At 40.7% G+C, this 22983-nt stretch overlaps 2 protein-coding genes across 5 annotated transcripts in view; both read left to right on the forward strand.

Moving 5' to 3' along the window:
* The window catches only part of MAP3K1 (mitogen-activated protein kinase kinase kinase 1), a 65327-nt gene extending 57445 nt beyond the window's left edge, over positions 1 to 7882 (forward strand). For all 4 annotated transcript variants that reach the window (XM_033085906.2, XM_033085907.2, XM_033085909.1 and 1 more), the window contains 5 exons: positions 521 to 683; positions 2048 to 2179; positions 3158 to 3300; positions 3770 to 3901; positions 5298 to 7882. In XM_033085906.2, coding sequence (XP_032941797.1) covers positions 521 to 683; positions 2048 to 2179; positions 3158 to 3300; positions 3770 to 3901; positions 5298 to 5447 — 720 coding nt within the window. In that variant the 3' untranslated portion in view covers positions 5448 to 7882. The remainder of the gene's footprint in view (positions 1 to 520; positions 684 to 2047; positions 2180 to 3157; positions 3301 to 3769; positions 3902 to 5297) is intronic.
* Positions 7883 to 10948: 3066 nt separating this feature from the next.
* On the forward strand, positions 10949 to 20001 carry SETD9 (SET domain containing 9). Its single transcript, XM_033086114.1, has 6 exons — positions 10949 to 11054; positions 11615 to 11979; positions 13564 to 13687; positions 14623 to 14738; positions 15793 to 15898; positions 19859 to 20001. Exons 1-6 carry the CDS (start codon positions 10969 to 10971, stop codon positions 19944 to 19946), a joined length of 885 nt encoding a protein of 294 aa, XP_032942005.1. The 5' UTR covers positions 10949 to 10968; the 3' UTR covers positions 19947 to 20001.
* Positions 20002 to 22983: the final 2982 nt, after the last annotated feature.

Here is a 22983-nt window from a genome sequence, read left to right on the forward strand (position 1 = left end):
AGGTCCTGGACACATGATGATGATTGTGATGCCTGGGGAAATACTCTGCAGCATACCATTATGTCATATTTAGTATGGATCAGATCTGAGATTGGCTCAAATCCCATTACTTCTGATCTATCAAGTTCTCCCCTCAGTTGAATTTCTGTAAGAGCTTTAGTTATAAAGCATTTAACTGGTAAAATTTTATAAGTAACACTCAGGATTCTATTTTCATGCTTTTTCTTTCTTCCTTTTCCTCAGTATGTGGAAATCAAGGGGTTTTTTCCTAGTATAAGCAGAGGTGAAAAGAGGGATGTTTCCCCACTCTTTACTTGCAGAAATTTTTGTTTGTTCCCTAAAAGATTGCTCTTAATTTTCTGTGACTGTCTTACATGGAGACATGTTCTCAGCTGATGGGGTTGGAGGCAAAAAAGTAGTTCCAGATGGTGAAAACCATCCATTCTTGTTGCTGTACTGAAAGGCGATTACAGGACTTATACTTAAATTAGGTAAATCTGAATACCATATTTCAAAACAGGTGACATATGTTAGGAACACATCATCTGAGCAAGAAGAAGTGGTTGAAGCACTGAGGGAAGAAATAAGGATGATGAGTCATCTGAACCATCCTAATATTATTCGAATGTTGGGTGCTACATGTGAGAAGAGCAACTATAACCTCTTTATTGAATGGATGGCAGGTAAACAACTGGTGAAGATACTGTTTGAGTCTGGAAGTACGTAGTGTTGCATCACTTGAGGTTGTGAATTCACGTTTTCATGGCTGTGTTGGCAGCCAGTATAAAGGTCTACCTACAGAACAGCTCAGGTGATGATAGCAATATTCTTAATGGTGCACCCTTTTGTCATACAGTTAAAGCAGCTGGAAACCATGAAGAAAGATTCTATTACTTTTCCTTGCATTTCTGACTCTACATGAGAAGTTATAAATTTTGGTTTATTTCCAGCTGAAGTGACTGTCTCTCAAACTTGCATTTTCAGTGTATCTGTGTAGCTTTAGGTTATTATTAAAAATAACTTTGCTAGAAAGTTTGGAATGCCAAACTTTCATTTCTTTCATTTTTTTTCCTGAGCTTTTTCATAAAAATTGTATCAGGTAACATGCAGAGGCATTTAAAAGCCAAAAGTAAGTTTCAAATAATGAGTAGTAAGTGGTGCTTTTAGGAAAATTAATTCAAATCTTAAATCTCTTAACAAATAATCTAGTAAAAAATTTTGAAATCTTTTCACAGTTGTATAGACCAGGGACAAGAAAATTTGTCTTTATTTTGAGAAGTAGTTTTATTAATTTTATTAATGTGATTATGTGTTGCTGCTGTCCAGTTATAAAGTGGTGGTTTTTACATCCTTATTTGCTGTAAAATGAAGCATTGCCGCCTAACTTAGGGTCAGTGCTGACATGCAAAGCCCCCTAAGTATATGTCATTACAAGAAGTAGTGCAAGAAATATTTTCTCAAAACTTAGATGTGTTAAACCTTTTAAGTGTAACTTTTTTTTAATATTATTATTTAGATAGCTAAATGTCAGGAATTGGGTTTATCTCATTTGAGCCCAGTTTATGTTGCAATAAGAGACAAATTGGAAATCCAAAATCTTAAGAATCTGTTATGAGTTTTGGAAAATAGAGAAAGATACTGCTTTTCCTTGCTTGTCAGTGTAGTTCTATGTATTGGATGATAACAAACATAATGAAGATATTAAGAGGGAATATTTACTGGAGATTGCACTTACCTCAATAAAAGTTAATGTTCTGCAGTTTACATGTTAATGTGAAGTGTGGATAAAGTGTTGTTTTTGAGGATGTATAAAATTATTAGGAAGCATGAAGACTTTTGTCTTTTATGTGTACAATTCCATTTTGAAAGTAATTGAGGAATGAATTATATCGCTTTTTGCCTATGAAATTCTTTTAATTTTTGAGGGTAAGGGAAGGAGGAATATTAATTAGAAATACGAATATCAAGTTCCAGTTTTAGGATGCAGTGTTGCAGTCTATTAACAGAATGTGTAAGTGTTGATAGAATGTACTGTTTTATCTTCTAGGGGGTTCAGTTGCTCATTTGTTAAGTAAATATGGAGCCTTCAAAGAATCGGTTATTATTAATTACACAGAACAACTGTTACGTGGCCTTTCTTACCTCCATGAGAATCAGATAATCCATAGAGATGTTAAAGGTGAGAATTACTGATAAATTTTTCTAAGAAGAAGTATTCAGAAGGCAGCATTTGTTTTGGCTTGAGACCTCTTCATTCTCTCAGATACCATATCAGGAGTGGTATTTCTGCTGGGTTTGTCTGATCATTTTTCAGAAACTCCGTTGCTGAAATTAATAAAAATATTTGTGGCAAGCTTGTGGATATTTGCTACCTGTGCTAACAGCTTAGAAAAATTGTCTTTCTCAGTTAGTTAAAATAAGATAGGAAGTTGCTATACAGTTTAAAACTACTTCTGCTAAATATTTACATTGAAATTATAGTAAAATCTGTGAACAGACCAAGATAAAGAGGCCAGATTTCCAATGTGTTGAGATACTGTGATGAGTTTTCGTCCCTCATCCTAAAGGAACATAAATACAGTTGACCCTGAGTAACGTGAGCTTTACCGGGAAATACCAGTCTTACTGAACTTTTCCCTTTAATATCACTATAGCTGTCCATGAACTGGAGGTATATTTATATAAGTAGAACATATTCATGGCAAATCTTTGTCTTTACTGATTCTTTTTGAAATAGTATAACTTTAAATTGCTTTTAATTATTCTTAAAGCAACTCAGGGTTACTTGATAATGAAATAACTTTAAATTTATGAGAAGCTGTAGGCAACGGAAGTCTCTAGGGCCACCATTTTCTTCCATTATGCCATCTCCAGGCATTGTTCCAGAATCTTGTGTGTTTACCCTACTTTGAAAATTTGATTGCCTCTTGAAATCTCTCGAACAGCCTCAAGCTGTGTGCAGTATCATTCAGGTGTAACAGAAAAGTGAGGTTATTAGACTGTATCCTTGATTTTTAGATTTCCTTGATACTGGGGTGGGGAATGTGAAACTGTTTTGTAATTTTGAAGTGGAGGGAGGAAAAGTGCCAAGTGTCTGTGCATCCTTTTGCCTTTTATAGAAAGCCAACTAATAGTATTTTTACTGTGTTGTTGACAGGTGCCAATTTGCTGATTGACAGCACAGGTCATCGATTAAGAATTGCTGATTTTGGAGCTGCAGCCAGGTTGGCATCAAAAGGAACTGGTGCTGGGGAATTTCAGGGACAGTTGTTGGGAACTATTGCATTTATGGCACCAGAGGTAAGAAACCAATTTATAAAGTGATTTCAAAAAGTTTGTTTGAACTCTTTAAGCTAATTCATATAGCCAAATAACAGAAAATTGCTGTATATGCTTCAAATGTCTTTTAAATGCCTTTGTTCTAAAGATTAGGAATTATTCCAACATGGTAATGATGACATTTCTTTCTTGGTGTCAAAGTTATTTTAAGTAGTTTGCTACAAGATATCACAAGTGTTATTACTAAAGGACCATCTGCTCAAAAGCTAGTCTTTGCAAGGTACTTTGCTTGCCACTTGATCAAGTATTTTATTTACTAGATCTCTAGACCTGTGTAAATATTGTGGCATTTACATCACTAGTCATTCTCTTAGCCTGAGATGTTAATCAGAATATACTTGTTTGTTAATGTGTTGAAGTTTACTTCTAAATGACTTAGAGCTAAGAGACTTTGAAGCATAAATCTCATTTTTGGTGTCTGTCTGTTCAGGTCCTGAGAGGTCAGCAGTATGGAAGGAGCTGTGATGTGTGGAGCGTTGGCTGTGTTGTTATAGAAATGGCTTGTGCTAAACCTCCTTGGAATGCAGAGAAACACTCCAATCATCTTGCTCTGATATTTAAGGTGAAGTATTTTGTTATTATCAATATACTACAAAAGATGTCAAGTAATCTTTGTATACAACAATGTGAATTTTAGAAAAGTTGCATGTTTCAGGGGTCATTGCAATAGCGTTTTTTTTTTATTTTGGAGCTGTTAGTACAGAAGCAGTACTGGTACCAATATAATCATACTTGCTTCTTTAAAAAAAAAAAAACAAAAAAAAAAACCAAAAACAGATACCAAAAAAAATATACATGGAATTCAAAATAATAGAATTGTAGGTTTGTGTTGGAAGGGACCTTAAAGATAATCTAGTTCTACCTTCCCTGCCCCTGGGGAAGGTGCTGGGGCAGCTTCCACTACAGCAGGTTGCTCAGAAAGGTCTGCTTTAAGATACAAAAACATAGTGTAACAGGCTAAAAAAAATAGGAATATAGTTGATCTTTAATTAGACAGAAGATTGGGATTTGAACTTTTCTTACAATCCTGTAAAATACAGCTTTTTTACCATAAACCATTTGTGTATGTATTCATATTTCAAAGTGGGGAAAGTCCTTTGTAAAAGTCTAACATTCCCCGCTCAGATTTTGCTAAAAGATGTTTTCCATTATGCCATGCTATATATGATTTTTGCCCCTTCCTGTGCTAGGTCATCCATATTGGCATTCTTGTTGCTTTCTAATATCAGTTAGTTATAGTTATATTTAATTTTAAAGGTCCAGTTGAACTGTAGGCTGCAAGTAAAGGAAGTGTTTGCAGAAAATAGACATTGCATAGCAGTACTTGGATATGTTCTAACTAAAATCACTTGTGATAAAATTGCCTTGGTTCTGTGTCTCTGTGAATTTGGTGGTACCAGATTTTGATTGATTTCATCAATAACTGGGAAATGTGTTCCCAGTCATCCTGCTTTAATCCATCTAGATAAAATAATTTGTAGGGAGAGATCTGTGTCTTTCTGAGAAACATTTGCCTTTGGGGTAGTAGCAGAAATACAGTAAAGGCAGTGCAAGAAAGCATACCCAGTTTAACTTCTTGTAGTGTAACATCGCTCAGTTTAATCTCTCTCTGTGGTGACTCATGCCAGTTAATAATGAAGGCAGCTAGTAGACTAAAGAATGTCCATATGTGTGCTGTAGGAGCTTTTCCTATGGCTTGCTCAGAGATTTGCAGGATCTTGCTGTGAGAAGAACTTTTAGAGATGAGTATCAGGAGGTAGTCAAACTAAAAAGCAATGGGTGTAAGGACAGTAAACTGCAATTAGTAATATAATCTTCAGACTGCAGTAGGAAGCATTCTGAATGGAGAAAAGTTCATAAATCTAACTCATCAGTTGAAATTATCAGTTTGTAGAATGCTTTTGGGATAGAAGAGGGGTCTTAATTGCTGACTTCTAAATGTTATTTCCCCTTGTTAGATTGCTAGTGCAACTACTGCTCCATCAATCCCTACGCATCTGTCTCCGGGCTTGAAAGATGTGACTCTTCGGTGTTTAGAACTTCAACCTCAGGACAGACCCCCTTCCAGGGAGCTGCTGAAACACCCAGTCTTCCGTACTACATGGTAGCTACTTGTTTGTAAGGCTGAAATACTGAAGAAAATGCTACTGAACATACAATAACTGTCTTGCAGTGCAGTTAAGGGCAGCAAATTATGTAATTCTGTTGGCCTTAATGATAGATACATCAAGAGCATAAGGCCAGTGGAGGACCCTACCTAAGTATGTGATTGACAAATCAAGATCTTTACCTAAGCTCAGTATGCAACATTTGACAATTCATGCAGAATTTATAAACTGTGCCTTTTCAAACATCTGGCTATATGTTAAAATAAAAATATTTTTCCTTAAATCTGCATGATTATTTAGCAGGTAAGTGATTTTTATTTTATTTAGAGCACTTTTTCAGCAGTATTAGAAGCTGAGAGGCTCGAGATCTATTTTAATATAGCAATCACTGTTCAATTTCACATGTAGATGCTCTGCAATTAGTAAGTTTTCAGTACTGGTTAAAAGGGCATTCTGTATCTGTCCCTTTTAATTACATTATGTTCTCTGAGTAACAAATCCAAATATTGGTGGAAACTTTAAAAAAAGCATTTGCCTTCCTATAAAGTAAGAGCAGGCACTCATGGTTCACTGTGCATTTACTGCTGGCCATGTAATTTCTTTTGAAATCAAAGTTTGTTTTCTTTGTATTTTTAACTTTCTGAAAAGGGGATATTTTAAAATAGTCTTTAGAAAAAAAGATGCAAGCTGTGTCATGGAATATTTTCCTGACACAAAGAGTTTTAAAACCAGATTTGCTGGAAATCTGGGATAAAATGCCGCCTTCAACAAGGATATGTTGAAGGCTCTGATAGTATAGGTTATTTAATAAACAAGATTGTTCTGTATAAAGCGACTTAGTCTGAACCATGCTAGAAGTTGTTGAGCCTTTTTTCATATAGCAGTTTCTTCTGGCAAATCGTGTAGAGAAGTGTCATGTCAAAGGCCCCCCAAACCCAGCTCCCATTAAAGTTTTTATGGGAGACTTTGGCATGTACTTCAGTGTGAGCAGGTGCCAAATGAGCAAATCTCATTCTTTGTGTAAAGAAACTGAGGTTACATTCTCTACTGATAACAAGTTTTACCTGCTGTTTTCCTTCTGCCGTACATCATCTATTTACTGTAGCCATTAGTGATAATTTAATTTGAAAATGTTAAAAATATTACCATAAGAAAGGTATTTATTTTAACAAGAAACAAACTTGGACTTGAAGATCAAGATAAAGTAAAATGTGAAGTAAAGCTTCACCTGTAGTGCAAAACTTGTTGGTTTTTAGGAGCTGTGGGGGTTTTTTTTAAACAGGTTTTTAAAATTATTTTAAAGGCAGGTTTTTAGATTCTGATGCATGTAATTCTGAAGGAAAATGGCAGCTTTTTCTTTTGCTTTTTTAAAAATGGGGATCTTTTTTAATCTAATAATGATTGTGTTTAATCCATTTTGAAAAAAAATACTGTTCATGTTATAACTCTTCAGAAGCCAGTTGGATTGTTGGACTCAAATAGAATTGGTTATTTTCAAAGACTCAGGACAAACTAAATAAGCTATAGTACCTTAAAAGTGTATAATACAAATTGGAAACAAGACATCTTAAAGATAAGTTTACATGAATGATAGTGCTCATACTAATAAAAAAAAAAAACAAAACCCATGTCATTAGTTGTGAATGTGTTTCTTTTGGAAATTTTACATTCCTTTGTTTTTGAAGATTGGCAGACTTTGAAGAGTTAAAAAGATAATACCGAAATGTGAAGTTTGGTAGCTCTGTTTTGTACTTGACTTTTTTTTTGACCACTTTAGAATTTCTCATTCTAATAAGATTGTTTCCAAGTCTTTCTTATGTGCAAGCTTTAAAGGATGCACTCTTGCCAATTCATGTACTGGAAGATCAGTTGTCAGATTAATACTGTTTCTGGCAGAAATGTAAACTGTATAAACTGATGAACCTCAGCTAATCAGTATTACTATGTAGATCACCATGCCTACCACATTTCAAACTCAAACTGCCTCTTAGGTGTCCAAATGCATTTGTTTGAGTTTGCATTTCCCTCGGCTTGCTGGTAATTGTGGTGTTTTTAAAATGGAGATGTGATGTAATATTCTTATTTTCTTTGGATCAAAGCTGGACTGAAAATTGTATTGTGTAATTATTTTTTGTGTTCTTAATGTTATTTGGTACTTAAGTTGTAAATAACGTCTACTGCTGTTTATTCCAGTTTCTACTACCTCAGGTGTCCTATAGAGTTTCTTCTACCAAAGTTCACTTTCACAATGAAATTATATTTGCTATGTGACTGATTCCTAAGACTTCCAGGGCTTAAGGGCTAACTTCTATTAGCACCTTACTGTGCAAGCAAATTTTACAGAAATCTCTGGGTTAAGAAATTTGGCTTCATTGTATCCTTTGTTATTTTAAATATATCAAGATATTTTAATTAAAAGTTTTTACCCCATTGAACCAATTTTATATAGTATAATTTGTACGTATTTTGGTGTTTTTTGTCTTTATAGTAAATAAAAGTTTTTGAACAAACGTTGTCCTTTGCTTACTGTAAGGCAAACACATTCCTTTTACTAATGGAAATAAAATATTTCTGGTACACTTCACTGTTTATACAAATTTTCATACACTTGATATATCAAGTCTTAGTTTCTAATACTACATGACAGAAGTGAATGAATACTGGCCTACATACATATTTATATTTCTTGGGTGAATTAATAAAGAATGATTAGATAAAGGGCATGCAACAAAGACTAATTTCTTTTTTAAAATTAATTATAAAGATAGAAACTTCTTTTATGACAGCACTGTTTTCTACAAACCTCACTTGATTATGCCTTTGAGCCAAGAATTTTCTAAATTTTGCATTACTGCAAATGTAACAATTACCTGTTCAGGTGAGTCAGTTAGGTCAGTTGTAGAGGCATTGAAGTGTGCTGGAAGTTAATCTGTTGTTTTATGTTTCTGGTAAAATGATTCTGTTACTTGAGATTTTAATAGCAAACAGAAGCCTTTTCTTACTCAGACAATCCAAATATTGCAAAGCTAGGCTTATTTCAATGCTTGTCTTTCTCCAGATATTAATTTTTAAGATTTAAAAAAATCTTTTTTTTTAATGGAAACAGATTTCAACTATAGACTTTCTTGTGGCTATAAATCCTGTATTTCAAAGGACTGGACTTTTCTATCATTTTCATCAGGTATGAGACTTTCTGCAGATAGAACTGAGTGTATCAATTCAACAGAAAAAACTGGCAGCAGAAATCTTCAAAAAAGTCCTAATATCTGATTTCTCAAATCAGAAAAATGTACTACCTGAGATGTCAGAAAGGAAAATACATGGAACAAGGGATGGCAGAGATCACTGGTGCCCAGCAGATGGCAGTGAATTTCAAAGACACCTACATAGGGAACCAAGGGCATTTTCAGTACTTCCACAGTCAAAGGGTAAACTCAATGCCTGCTGGGACTTCTCTAGTGGGAATAAAATAACTTTTCTGCATGTTGGTCATGGGTTGAAGTCTGATGGTGTTTCATCTTTGCAAGTTCTCACTCGAGGCTAAGGAATGCCTCCAGAACAGGTTGAGTGTCACAAGGGTCACGTCCTTTCATCACATGAAAGTGGGCAACTTGTGTGCATGGTTGTGACCTGACTGCCCCCCTCCCAAAGCTATTTCCCTTACTAACTTGGCACTCGTTGCTCAGTCTTCCGTAATGATCTGAATGGGGCTGTGAGTGCCCCATTTCTTCCCTGTAATGACCGCAGAAGGCCAGGAGATGGCAGGGAAGCGCTTTGTGGCAGCCACTGTGCCTTTTCCTGCTTTTTCCCTCAATTTCTTCGGTTCACAGTAGCCAATCGCTCAGCTCCTGTTCTTGGAAAAGATGAGGCAGGGCCAACAGTAGAAGTGAAGTGATTATGGAATAAATTAAGGCACAACTTAAAATATTTGTGAAGCTCTGAATGTGAAGTTAATTGTGGCAGTTACATTGCTTTGGTGGGCCTGTCTCCAATTTCCAAACCTTTGTCAAAATTTCTGGTCGAGGAAGGAGTGTAACCCATTAGAGGGTTTTGAAGTCAGATTTCTCTGTTTACTCCAAAACCAATTCTCAAACACTCCATATTTTTTAAACTGCTTTCTAAAGAAAGTAAAATATGTGCATATATGTTTTTATTTTCCCAGTTCATAGCCAGTGTTAAACTAAAGCTGCAGATAAGGAGCAGCATCCAAAGATTGAAGTTTTGTATGAAACTTGGTCTCCAAGCACTCAAAGGACAACAGCGGCCAAAGATAACAGTACCCTTATATTTACACCTGGAGTGTTTTGTAGACAATGAATTTGGAGCCACTGCTAATTTTTGAAGACTAATTGCTGAACAATTGTTTTCCTCACTAGATATTTAAAATTACCTTAGAGATAAGTAATGGTAGAATGTGGCATCAAAAGAGCTTATGCCCCTGTTTGCAAATGTTCATGATTTGTATGTAGTATGTCCCTTTAATGTATGTACTTCGCTGCTGCTGCTTGCTGTATGTCAGTCAGTCGGAAGCACCTTTAAATCTACAGTTACTTATGATGCTATACAGTACAACTCATGTATCCTTGTTATCACAGCCACATACTAGATAGAAGTGTGGACAGAAATGTTACAGGTGTCTTGTCTAACGGAGCCACTCTTTATGACATGGATCACAACTCCGGAGGACAAGTCCTACGAGGAGCAGCTGAGAGAGCTGGGGTGGAGGTGGGGAAGGGCTCAGCCGGGAGGAAAAGAAGTTCAGATGTGACCTGGCTGAAAGGAGGTTGGAGCCGGGTGCGGGCCGGCCTCTTCTCCCAGGCCCCAGGACGCGAGGACCTGGCCTTAAGCTGCTGCATGGAAGGTTCAGCTTGGATATCAGAAGGAACTTCTTCCCAGGGAGGGTGATTTAACACTGGAATGGGCTGCCCAGGGAGGTGGTGGAGTCACTGTACCTGGAGATGTTTATAGGAAGACTGAACAACGATGCTCACAGGGGTCATAGGTTGGACTCCATCTGAGAGGTCTTTTCCAACCTAATGCTGTGACCATCTGAGGCATTAACAGCCCTTACCATCACTAGAAGCAGAAACGGGATGATTTTGGAGTGACAGTGTTAGGAGTGGTCCTTCATGATCACTTCTAGATAATTTTTAAACCAGCTTTTAATATGATCCTGTCTTTTTAGATTGCTCAGTACAACACAGACGGTGCAATTGTGTAACGTTGTTCCGAAAGATAAGTGTGTGTATTTACGCCTGTAAGCGTACACAGGAGCTATGCGTTTTCATTCCTGGTGCCTGCCGCTCTTCCCGTTCCGGGCACTGCGCGAGCGGGAACCCGCCTGGGCCCTGAGGCTCCCCTCACGGCCCGGCCGCCGCTCGGCGCCCCGCCGGCCGCTCGCAGCCAATGGCAGCTCAGGACACAGACACGCGGCGTGTGTCCGGAGCGCGGATTGGTTGTCCCAGTCAGCGCGGCGCGGCCCGGCAGGGGGCGGTGCCGGGGCCGTGAGGGAGCGGCCGCCATGCTGCGGGAGCTGCGGCGGCGCTGGGGCTCCTACAAGTACCGCTTCGTGCCCTGGCTGGCCCTCAACCTCCGCCGCCAGCGCAGGTGAGGCGCGGGGAAAGGTCCCGGGTGCCAGCCCAGACCCCGCTGCCCCTCGTCGGAATGGTCTGGGGCACCGCAGAAGTTCACTCGGGTTTGTCACTCAGAAGTGACATTTAAATTATTGTTACATGGTTATAAGTAACAAAATTAAAATCATTAACTAAATTGAAACCTTCCTTGCCCATGTGATACTTGTCTCGCCTCATTTAAAGTGTAATTAACTATTTGTATTTTTTAAAATGAACAGTATAATAGTTATGTTTTTTAATTTTTGGTCCTTTTTTCACTGAGAGCTCGGTAAGGTTTAACCGACTTGTGGTAAATACTTAGAGATGATAATTTATAGTAGAACAGGTACTGGTTTTAATTAAACAACTAAGCAGTTGTTTTAGTGTTTTTGGTGTTACAAACAGTGGTTTAACTTGAACAAGTGTGAAAAAAAGCTTGGGGTTTTGTAAAAAAACAGTATATCGGAGTTACTGGTGCTGCAAATGGGTCTTCTGTATTTAGGAAAAAATAATAATATATGTTTTGAATTTTAAAATATTTTATTTTCTTTACAGGACGCTTCGATATGTTCCTGAAAGCTCTCAAGACAAAATTATTGCTGATGAAGACGTCTTTGAAACACTGCTGAAAACATTTAAGGCTCTTTTCATAAATGACTTCAGTAGACAAGCAGATATTCTGGCTGTACTTCCAGAAGTCAAGTGTCAATATCTGGAGTTACTGACTGTGGAGCAGAAGCAGTCAGAAGTAAATTCCTGTAACCATCAGGGTCAGCGCGTGTTTAGTCCCGAGGAGGTTTTGTTTAACACGCTTGGGTTCACTGTCAGCAGACACCGGAGTTCCCTGGTGTCTGCTGGAACTGGAGTCTTTGTTACCAAAGGTTTTGTACCAAAAGGGACGGTTGTGTCCATGTATCCTGGTAATGGAATATTCTTATTTTTTATCAAGTTAGATTGGACTTCTGACTGTCTGACCACAGAATGTCAAAGATCTGCACTAATTTTTATTTTATGGGTTTTCTTTCTGTCATTCCCTAACAAAATCACCAGTTAGGCTGCATGAGAATATTTATAAACTATCTATAGTTGTTTTGGAAATACAAAAAACAACATTGGGAAGTATAATTTTGTTTATAAAAAAATTTAGTGATTAAAGCCTGATTTTCCAGCAGCTGCAAAACTTGTTCCAAATGTAAATGCATGGGAGAAATTGAAAGTAGATGAACAGTGCAGTACAAACAGTACAGTTTAATTCTGTGGGGTTTCTGTTTTGGTTCAGGATATGAAAAATGAGGTTTTGAGATCTCCACACAGGTCAGTAGACAATTGCATGAGCTTCTTCAAAGTACAGAAGTGCAAAATAGGGAATAAAAATAAAACCTTAATGTAGCAGAATTTTATTCCATGAAATATGTTTGGAAAACTCAATACTTCTCCTCATTTCTTGGAACTGTATTTGCATACCTTTGTTAAAAAGGTTTGTAATTCTATCAGTGTGGCCAAGCTAACACCTCTACTGAGTTGCTTTGGGTTTGTGTCTGTTTCATCTGCCAGCAAAATCATCCCCTGTGGTCTCTGGCTTGTGCCAGCAGTGCAGGATCAGGAGCAGCCCAAGCATTCACTGGGCAGTGGAGTGTGTCTTTTGGGATGCCTGGCTGTGAGCTGACTAATTTGTCAAGGGGCAGCTAGAGAGCTGCCACTTCTGCAGCTCATTGCATATTTCAGGCACATGCTCGATGTGAGCGTAGGCTCTTTCAGAGTCTCCTGTAACAGCTCTTCTAGCAAAACAGGAGGATGGGCTGTTGAAATGCCTTTTCAGGGTAATGAAGGAACCTGCCTGGCTGGGGATGGGACCCTGTGTACAGGGACTGCTGCCTGCCTGCAGCCTTTGTCTGGTTCCTTGTGAGATTGCAGTGCAGGATTTCTGCAGAGAGGTGCTGGAGATGTAGTGGGTGTGAGGGATGCAGCACAACAACTTCACGAAAAATGGCAAGCCAGTCAGCTGTAGCTTTTCTGTGCTTGTAAGTTGTGGCAGGTTAAATCCTCTCTTCAGATTTGGGCAACAATCTGCTGAAATAATTTGTTCTTAGTTTGTCATTTTCCATCTCCTGGACCAAACAAAATCTCTGGGGTAAAGGAGGGAGACGTTTCAGGTTTTTTGCTGAATCTGTGTGTGTTTTTCAGAGTCTCGACACAGTAGTAAAAAAACAACTTAGTATCTTAAGCTGTGTTTTCTAGATCAAATATCACCTGGTGCTTTCATCTCTGAAGCATGCTAGTTGGCTGTGAGGCTTTACCTACCTCTCCAAAGATACTCAGCTCATTTTCTTACATCCCAAAAAGTTGTGTGTGATAGCTTGTAGGTTTACAGATGTAAACCTGTCACTAAGTGAGAGGAGACTTCTACCTACTGTCTCTCCTTTGAGTTTCTGTGTGGAGGGGACTGTAAGCCCATTCTGACAGTTAACTTACTTTCTTCTGAAATAATATCTGTCTTGTAACAGGAACAGTATACAGAAAGCATGAGCCCATCTTTTTCCAGTCCCTTGGCAATCCCTTTATTTTTAGGTGCATTGATGGAGTCCTTATTGATGGGAACGATAAAGGACTCTCAAGATCAGTGTACAGGTAAGCAAAAGAAATAGAGGATTGTCACTCATCTGATTTAAAACAGGTACTCTTCGTCTCAGTTCCTGTTTCTTACCCTGAGTTGTACATGATTGTCATCCAACTGTGCATTGCTCATAATGCAAACAGGACAAGGGTGAGAGATTCTGGATGTGTACTTGTGTCTTCATCTGTAACACCAGTGAGATGCATTTTTATGTAGAGACTTCCATGTGCAGAAAATAGTTCTGCTAGAGCAAGGTGAGTGTAAAAGTATTGAAATGTTTCTGAGGTGTCATTCAAACCTGCTTACTTCAGTTCATTAAGTCCAATTCCCTGTCCTTGTGGTCCTACCTAAAGCTGAACCGTACGACAAGAGCATCATGCATGCACTTGTTGAGCTGTGACAGACTTGGTGCTATGACCATTCTGCAGAGGAGCTCTGTGACTGGCCACACTCTCAATGAAGAATCTTTCCATAATGTCCAGTCTGAACTTCCTCTGACAGAGCTAACTGGTTGATTTACCATAAAATATAATTTGTTGCAATTTGTGTTTAAATATTATATGAATACAACTATCAGAATGATGAAAATAATACCTAGTTTGAATTTTAATACCTACTAATACCAGATTTTAATTTCTGGAATGAGTTTAAAAGTAATATTGTAACGAGTCTTTGCATTTTTAGAGATGAGTGAAAGGTGTTGACACTTCTGTAATGGTAACGTTAGATGTTGATTTGTGGAAGAGTGTGTGGTAGTTTTGTGCATGTTCTTCAACCAGAATCTGAAGGACACCACAGAATAGTGGGAGATGTTGGTCTGTGCACGTGCCCTCCACCCCAGGTGTGTTGGGCAGCTGTAACTTTATGCAGTGACTGTGCCATTCTGACAGAGGAAGTAAAGACAACCTATTTGAGCCATGATCCATGCTAATGCAGTTGGGTATTTCAGGTCTTGCAGCAGAAGAGATCAACTTGGCCCTTTTCAAATGAGTGATGAGAGCTGGCTCACAGCCACCCCGCAAAACCCACTGGCAGTGGGACAGTATGTCAACAACTGCTCACATGGTAAGTTGCCAGATAAGTTTTACAAGTATGAGTTGGGCTTTATGGATATAATGATCTTGGGGGGCAGGCAGTAGTGCTGTTTAAAACAAGCACTTAGGGAGTAAAACATTTCTGATGCTTTTTGTCACAGCTGAGTATTAGAATCCTTCTGTGCAGCAATGCTTCAAATACACTTTTTCTTTTGTCACTGACACCCCAGTTTCTCTCCTGGTATGTAGAATGAAAGGCACACACCCCAAAAGTGAGATGGTGGGAAAGAATAGCTGGCAAAGTAGCACCAGACTGAGGCAGTAGAGAGTTGCAGATCAAGTTCCCCAGAATGGTTCCAGGAGGTTTCATGAGAAAACTGCACACAGTGACGTAGGCAAGTGAGATTCTGTCACTGCTCACTTTGAACCCATGACCTTTTCTATACTTCCTTACATTTATGCATGAAGTCTAGGAAACTGTTGTTGTAGTCTCACTTGTTGGACCTGAAGAAGGGAACTACTTATCTGTGTCACTGTTGATTTTAAGTAAGTCGTGGGAACAGCTGTACTGTACAGAAAGTTGAATTGATACCATACTCAACTTGTAAATGGCTTTAGTCTGCATTACACTGAAGATTCACTGCCCTCCAAGTAGCATTAAGAAAGGTTGCTGAGGACTGGCACCGAGATACTGACTGGGCTGTCCCACAAAACTGTTCCAGGTCATGTCTATATAAGTGATGGTGTTCTCCCTGTTTGTATTTCTGACATGTTTTGTCACCAGGTGAAAATATTTGAATTTTTTTTTTAATTGTAAAAGCAAACGTTGTGTATTTGCAACATTTAGCAGTGATGTGAGCTACTCCTGACACTAAGCAAGTTGGGCTTCTTCATAGACAAGTTGATAGCCGGGCAAAACTCCTGTACCTCTTGTGTCATTCAGAATAGCCTTCAGAGGAGTGCAGTACCTCTCAACAGAGGAATGGTTCTCAGGCTTGATGAAGCATCTTGGTTCTGTAGCAGTACATTTGGTGTTTTGACACATCTCTAAGCCCTGATAACTTTTTTTTTTTTTAAATTCCTAGAAAAAGCAGCAAACGTGTGTTATCAAGAGTTTGACGTGCCAGGACATTTTCCGGTAGAACTGAAACAGTATCTTCCAAACATCGTCTACAGCCATGACATAGAGAGGTTGGCAGCAAATGAAAGAGCTCATAGATTTGTATGATACGAAGCATGCTGCATGCACAAAGAAAAGACAGACATGGTTGAAAAATAACAAATCATATGAAGATGAGTTATGCAAAAGTGTCCGACTCTATGGGAGATTTACCTCTCTGAATAGACTAATTTTAGTGACAAGGTTCTTGATTCCTTTTTCCATATTTTCACAAATGAAATCAGCATTGCTCTGAAGACACAGTTTTACAGGCAGTTGTTGCACTATAGTGCAATTCTTCTGCATCCCATAAAACTCTAGTTGTACTTTGTATTACAATACTGAGGTGTTTCAGTATGTATTTCAAATCTGTTTCAGCCTTGACCAAAGCCTTTCTGAGATAATTCATATTTAGGCTTCTTGCTCTCTGTTCTCCATGACTTCTGCTTATGTGACAAATTAGCAGATGAACTTGCAAGAAAAAACCTAAAATTGTGAAATAATGTGCAACATAAAGGCATGAACTTGGAGTTGCAGTACAGTTAGTAAAATTATGGCATCCTGGTTATGACTTGAAAGTCCACCTTTTTTTGGAAATTAGAACACTTGGAAATCTTTCTCAGATAATCCTCTTCATTTCAAGGATGTGTCAGAATTTTAGAGCAGATAATCTGAATTTTTAATGTAATTCTGATTTAACTACAGTAATTTTACGATTATAAGCCGCACCATTTTGACTAAAATTTTGGTCCAAACCCAAAGTGCGGCTTATAATATAATTAGGTGCGGCTTATATATGGACAAAGAATGAAAAGTTGCTGTTTTAGTTTGGAGGACAGGTGCCTGCTAAGAAAGGCAGGAGCTGCTCTTTGAAATGGAGAATGTAAACCCCCTCTCTCCAAATTATTATAATTTGGAAATCAAGGGGCTTTCAGGCAAAAATATGGAAATTAGGAATAACAGTTCTTTTTTAGGGAAATTAAAATAGAAATACAGTACTACAAAGAAACAAACTCCAAACCCTGACAAAGTCAGAGTACAACCTGACACCCTGTCAGGCAGGGTGTTGGTAGCAGTCCCATTACAGTAGTTTCACGAATACAAGCCGCACGGAGTATAAGCCGCACTTCCGGTGCCTCGACAATGTTGCTGTCTTTGTCAATAGATAAGCCGCACCCCGAATATTAGCCGCACTTTCGTTCGTAGCGAGAATCCGTGCGCAGCTTTCACAAGTTGGCCAATTAGTAACAGGATCGCGGCATAGCGGGCTTTACTGGCTCGGGGCGGGGCCAGGAAGGCTCGGCCCGCTCATGGTTGCCGACGGGGCCGGGTGGTGCAGCCGCCGCCGCCGGGCTCACTGGCCCCCCCTCTCCCGTCAGCACCGCCTCGCTGCCGCGTTTGCTCGTCCTGCTGGCGGGCCAGCCGCCGCCGCCGCTACCAGGCACGCCGGCCACCCCGCGCCATGTTAGCTCGCCCGGCCGGCAGGGCTGCCGCCGCCGCCAGGCTCGCCGGCCACCCCCTCCCGTCTGCACCACCGCCGCGTTTGCTCGCCCTGACCAGCACTGCAGGCCCCCGCACCGCCGGGCTCCCCCACGCTGCTGGCCCCGATTCTGCTGGGCTTCCCCCGCTGCCACGCAGCCCCACCCGCCGGGCTTCCTGCTTCTGCCATGCTCCCCTGCACTGCTAGCCCCAGTTCTCCCAGGCTCCCCCGCCCTGCTGGCTCGGGCTCAGCCGCCCGCCCCCCGCACTGCTGGCCCCGCCTCTGCCAGGCTTTCCTACCTCAGCCGGGGCCGGCCGGGCTCCAGCTTGGCTTGGGGCTGCCGTGGGCTCTCACTTCCGTGTTGGCAGCCTTTAGAATATTGTTCATGTATTAGCTGCCCTCAAATATTAGCCGCACTTCCGGGTTTCCACCAAACTTTTGGTCAAATTGGTGCTGCTTGTATTCGTGAAATTACTGTAAATGGTGGCTGCATCCTCCTGCAGTGACAGATGTGATTCAGTTGGAGCAGTGCTCCTGTAGAAGGTGCAGTTTCCCTCTGGAGGTCCAGTGGTGATGTGGAGAAATCCAGTTTTCCTCTGGAGTCCAGTGGAGAAAGGGGCTCCCTTAGTGTCCCAAAACCTCTGTTTTATCTTGGTAAGAAATGTTGGGCTCTTCCTCCGACTGGAGAAACTTCCAATGGGATGAAGTAATTTTATCAGTCACACAGTGGGACTCAATGGGCCGTTAGCAGAAAATGACTCACTGGAGGAAGGATGGGTTGTGAAAAGATGAAGAAGAATGCCCTGCCTGGTTTCAATGGATGGCCCATTAGCAGAAATCTCCCACGGAGATAAGGATCACTGCTCCCACCCTCAACAGATGGTGATAGAACAGATACCTTTTAGCACACTCTGTATTGTAACCTGCGGCTTATAATCAGGTGCAGCTTATATACGGACAAAGAACGAAAAGTTGCTGAAACCCAGAAGTGCGGCTTATACTCAGTGCGGCTTATAATCGTGAAATTACTGTACCCTGAAATTTAATTGGAGAACATTATGGTGCATATTGGAAAAATGGCTTTTCTGAGTTTGTTGAGTCAAGTCTGAAGATGCACTTGGAATCTGTAGATAATTAAATAAATGCTAAAAAAATAAGCAGTAGGACTGAATTCTCAGGAAGCCTGGATTCTGTACTTTAAGAGTAAAAACACATAAACTATGGGACTGCTTCACGAAGGGGGGATTTTGTTCTTGCTTGGAATATGTCCAAGAAAATACTGTCTTCTGGTCATCATTTTTCCTGGTATACAGCTACCAGAAAAAAGATCCCAATCTGCTTCTAGATGCTTGTTTCAATACTGATGTATACAATGCTGACAACATAGATTATCTGATTTCTAGATCTTTTTGTGTCTTATGAAAGAGTTCTCAGTACTTACTTACCTTGTTGTTTCATATGTTTCAAAATGGCCTCACACTAAATTTTTAATAGTGGAGACTTGGGTTGATGCCGTTTTCCACTTCCTCGTTTATCAGTATCCAAAACACATGCTCCCCTTCCTAGCACGTATACTTCAGCTTTAGGGTCGTTTACTGGAAGGAAGTTTAGAGGGTTGGGTTTCTGTATTTCTTTCTCAGAAACTGCCTGCCAGCCCCGATTGCAGCTGACTGAGGGAGCGCTGGGGTTGTTCAGCCTGGAGAAAAAGACTTGGGTGATCTTATCACTCTCTACAACTTCCTGAAAGGTGGCTGTAGTCAGGTGGGGGTTGGTCTCTTTCTCCAAGCAACAGCTGACAGAACAAGAAGACACAGTCTCAAGCCGTGTCAAGGGAAATTTAGGTTGGATATTAGGAAAAAGTTTTTAAGGGAAGAGTGATAAAGTACAGGAATGGTCTACCCGGGGAGGTGGTGTAGACACCATCCCTGGAAGTGTTTAAAAAAAGACTGGATGTGGCACTTGGTGCCATGGCTTAGTTGAGATGTTAGGACGTGGGTTGGACTTGATGATCTTGATGGTCTCTTCCAACCCAGTGATTCTGCATCACTGCAGATGGCAGCAGATCTATGTTAGCAGTTAGGAGCTGTCTTCTGGGTGGTGGAGGGCCTTAGGAGAGATGCTTTAGCCAGCTGACATCTGTGGACAGGTGTGTCCACAGGAGTGGAGTGGCTTCTGCTGCATGAACTCTGTTCAGCTTCTGCTCCTGTCTGAGTGTGTCTTTTGCAGTTTTGACTAATTCTTTTCATCTCTGAATGGTGTGGAACAATTGAATGGGAATATTTTTTGCATACTCACATAGGTGTGGTTTTCTTGATAATTATATTGGTTTTGCTTATATTTGCTGTCTGTATTCCAGTGTTGTCTTTCCATGTTCCCTGCCCTGCCTTATGCATATTACTCAAAACTAATCTAGATGAGGCCACTGGTTTAGTTTCTTGAAATGAAGAATTGAAAACAATTGAAAGGAAAGTATTAACTGTTCACTTTCACATTTTTGCTTCTTCTTTTGCAGCCACTTGAGGTGTGTAGTTCTTGTCACTCTCAGAGACATCAAGCAAGGAGAAGAACTTTTTTCAAATTACTACACTGTTGTCAGCTGAATTAATAGATTCAAAACTGAAGAAAACTGTCAATAAAATATGTGTGGTGCCCGTACTTCAAGTTTCATCCTAATTTTTGTTTAAGGGAGAGCTGTAGTTTTACCATCCAGAAAACAAATCTGTAGGCTTGAATTTCTCTGATATTTTTTTCCTCTGCAAAAAGTCTGCATTTCATGCACAAGTGAAGATTTAACCATTACATCATTAGGTTCTCAGCTGTCTGCTGTTGTTGATACTTCTGCATATTGGTGTTCAGCTGCCCATAAGGTAGATCGTAAAATTAAAATCCAGGGACCCCATGTTCCTGAGTTCTGGACATGTCATTTAATCTACTGGATTGCCCAGTTGTCTGTAACTGGACTGTTGTAGTATTTTCCCATTTAATTTCCTGTGCTTAAAATGGACGCAACAAGTTAAGAATGACTTTCCTCTTGAACTGTATAATAATATATAATGCTAATTCTCGTAGTTCACAGTAGTTACTTTTGTCTTTTCCTGGTTTCTTGAAGTTGACCCCTTTGATATTATCTTGTTTTAAAAAACAATGCAGGCAGTTGTCCAAATCTTGTATGATTTGTATGCTCCCATTTTGGAGCTGTCAGTGATGTTGGAGACAGGAATGCTACATGTGCACACACCAAGTTCATGCAGAAACAGCCAACTTTTATTGATGTGTGCCTCCTTTTATAGGGACTTCAAATTTCCTATGGTTGGTCAAGGGTCTTAGCTCTGCCCAGCTCACTGGGCAATGATGTGGGGGCATTCATACTTCAAAGGGAGTGGCTGGGGTCCCCTTTTTTGAGTTTGGGTCCAACCTATCCGTAACATGCCTGGAGACTTGCTTACTTATTCTGTAAGGAGCTAGGCTGTGTCAATAGCCAAATGATCTTGTGCAGCTTCCAGCCCAGCTTTACTGTCAGGTAGAACCATTGCTGATGAGCCCCTGAGCTGTGCCTGTATGGTGCACTGTCATCTTGAGCTACTGGCTTTAGCTGTGCCTGTCCTGGGTTAGGAAAAAACATGTGCGTGCCTTGAAGCCTTGTCCAGTCCTCATTCCAGTGATTCACTGAAAGTTTCCTGGCATGCAGCAATTTTCATTGCTTTTATTCTGTAAGAGGACTTCATTAATCAGTTGCTGGTATAAACAGGAGCAGCTATTCCCACATTAATTTTTGCTGCTGTCTGCAAACTGCTTTCAGAAAGATGAAACCAGTATTTACTGCAAAAGTCCAAGCAAGCCTCCCAATGAATTTGTGATTGGCATAAGCTCATGAGAGGAGGAGCTGAGCAACGCTGTGCTGTTATGAGTTGGGTAGTGGCTGGGGCAGCCAGGGTGCCCTGCTTAGCTGCTGAGGCATCCTCTCCTTTTCAGAATGCAAAGCTTTGTGGTGTCTGCATGACGTGTTCTGCTTCCAAGCCTGAACCTTGCCTGTCACATTTGTTTGGAAGTCCTTCCTTTGGCTATTTCAGCAGGAATTAACTGGCAGAGCTCTGAAATAGTGGTATCAGGCTCAGCATGGGTGCTGCAAGTTTCATGGCGATGCTCAGGGCAACTTCTAGTGACATTCTTTGTGTCTTCACTGCCTGGTAAGGGATCAGAGCAGTGATCACCAGTCTGCTGAGGAGGGTGGTCATCCTCCATGACTCTCAGGATCCCTTCTCTCCTGAGCTGACTCTTCTCCCCAGCTCTCTGGAAGGTTATTGGGACCTCTTGAACTGTGGAGGAAGCTGGATGTCAACAGCACTTGCAGTGTTTTTGGTGTAGGGGCTGTGTTTCCCATGGCACTCTGGAAGGAGGAGAGCAGGAAAGGTGTGTGTGGGGGTGTGTGTATTTGTGTGCTATTCCTTATTTCTCCCTTCTCCCTTGCTCTTAAAGCTGCTGTTCTTTTCTGGCCACTGCTTGTCAGAGCCTCCCATGAGCTGATCTGACTTGAGAAGCACAGTAACACCACCACTACCTGAAGCTTTCTCTGCTGTTTTGTTCTCTTTTATTTGAAGTGAGCAGAAACAGCTCATGGAAAACAGCTCATAGAAGGGCCAGAGTGAGCCAGAGATTAAGAAGCCCATAGGTAGTGTCAGAGCTGCTGCTTGACTCCCTGGGTCTTAGAAAGTTTTCAGACCGTTGCACATAAAGTTGATGCTGGGCTTGCTCGACATCTCACTGTCTTGCCAGGTTGCTCTGCTCCCTGCTGTGGGCTTCTCCCCATGCCAGTTCTGGAGCTCACCTGGCAACACAGGAAACTGTCAGGAACTTCAGCAAGAGGGAGTGGTGGTGTTCTGCCGCCTTACAGAGCTGTGCATGGCAGGCCTGTTGGCACAGCAGGCAGCTGAGTGCCAGCCACGGTAAAGGAGCGGGTGGGGATAAGCAGCCATGCTGCAGGGCAAGAGTGGGCCCATAGCTCGGCACCTTTCTGCTGGGGCATCCTGGCCTCCTCCGCTATCAGAGAGACAAGACTTACTGGGAGCTTAAAATTATTTTCTCCTACAGAGAGGGAAGAGAAATCCAAAAACTAGTAGAGGAAGTGTTTTATCAAACTGGTAGCCAAGGTTTATGCTTCTAATGTTTCTGCCTTGCAACTTGACAAAATAAGTTGGTCTGTGAGGCAGCAGCAGTGACTGCTTGGATAGGTTTGGGGGTGAGAGTTAGATCGTGCTGTTCATGGGGTTCCTGAGCTCAGCAAGACTTGAGTGGCAGCCCCAAGCCCTGTCTGGACCTGGACTCAGCAGCCTGTCGCCCACTTTGCCAGGAACAGTGTGGCAGATTGAATTGGCTCTAAGGAGAGTGAACATGAACATGGCACAGCAGGATGACCAGGAAGGGCTGCTTTGACCATCTGGAGGGAGCCAATAGAGGCAGATAAACAGACTCAGTGTCTGGTGGAGAAGAGCCATGGAAAGATTCTTTCAGCCCCAGTCTTATTAATGTAAGCTAATATTAGCATAAGCTTGAGTTGTGGTGTTGCTGCATCAGAGCTCATTCCCTTGCAGCTGCTGGAGTCTGTACTCAGCACTGATGTGCTGTGTCCAGTTCTGGCCC

This window comes from Catharus ustulatus, chromosome Z (assembly GCF_009819885.2).
Source record: "Catharus ustulatus isolate bCatUst1 chromosome Z, bCatUst1.pri.v2, whole genome shotgun sequence".
In the NCBI taxonomy this organism is placed as follows: Eukaryota; Metazoa; Chordata; class Aves; order Passeriformes; family Turdidae; genus Catharus; species Catharus ustulatus.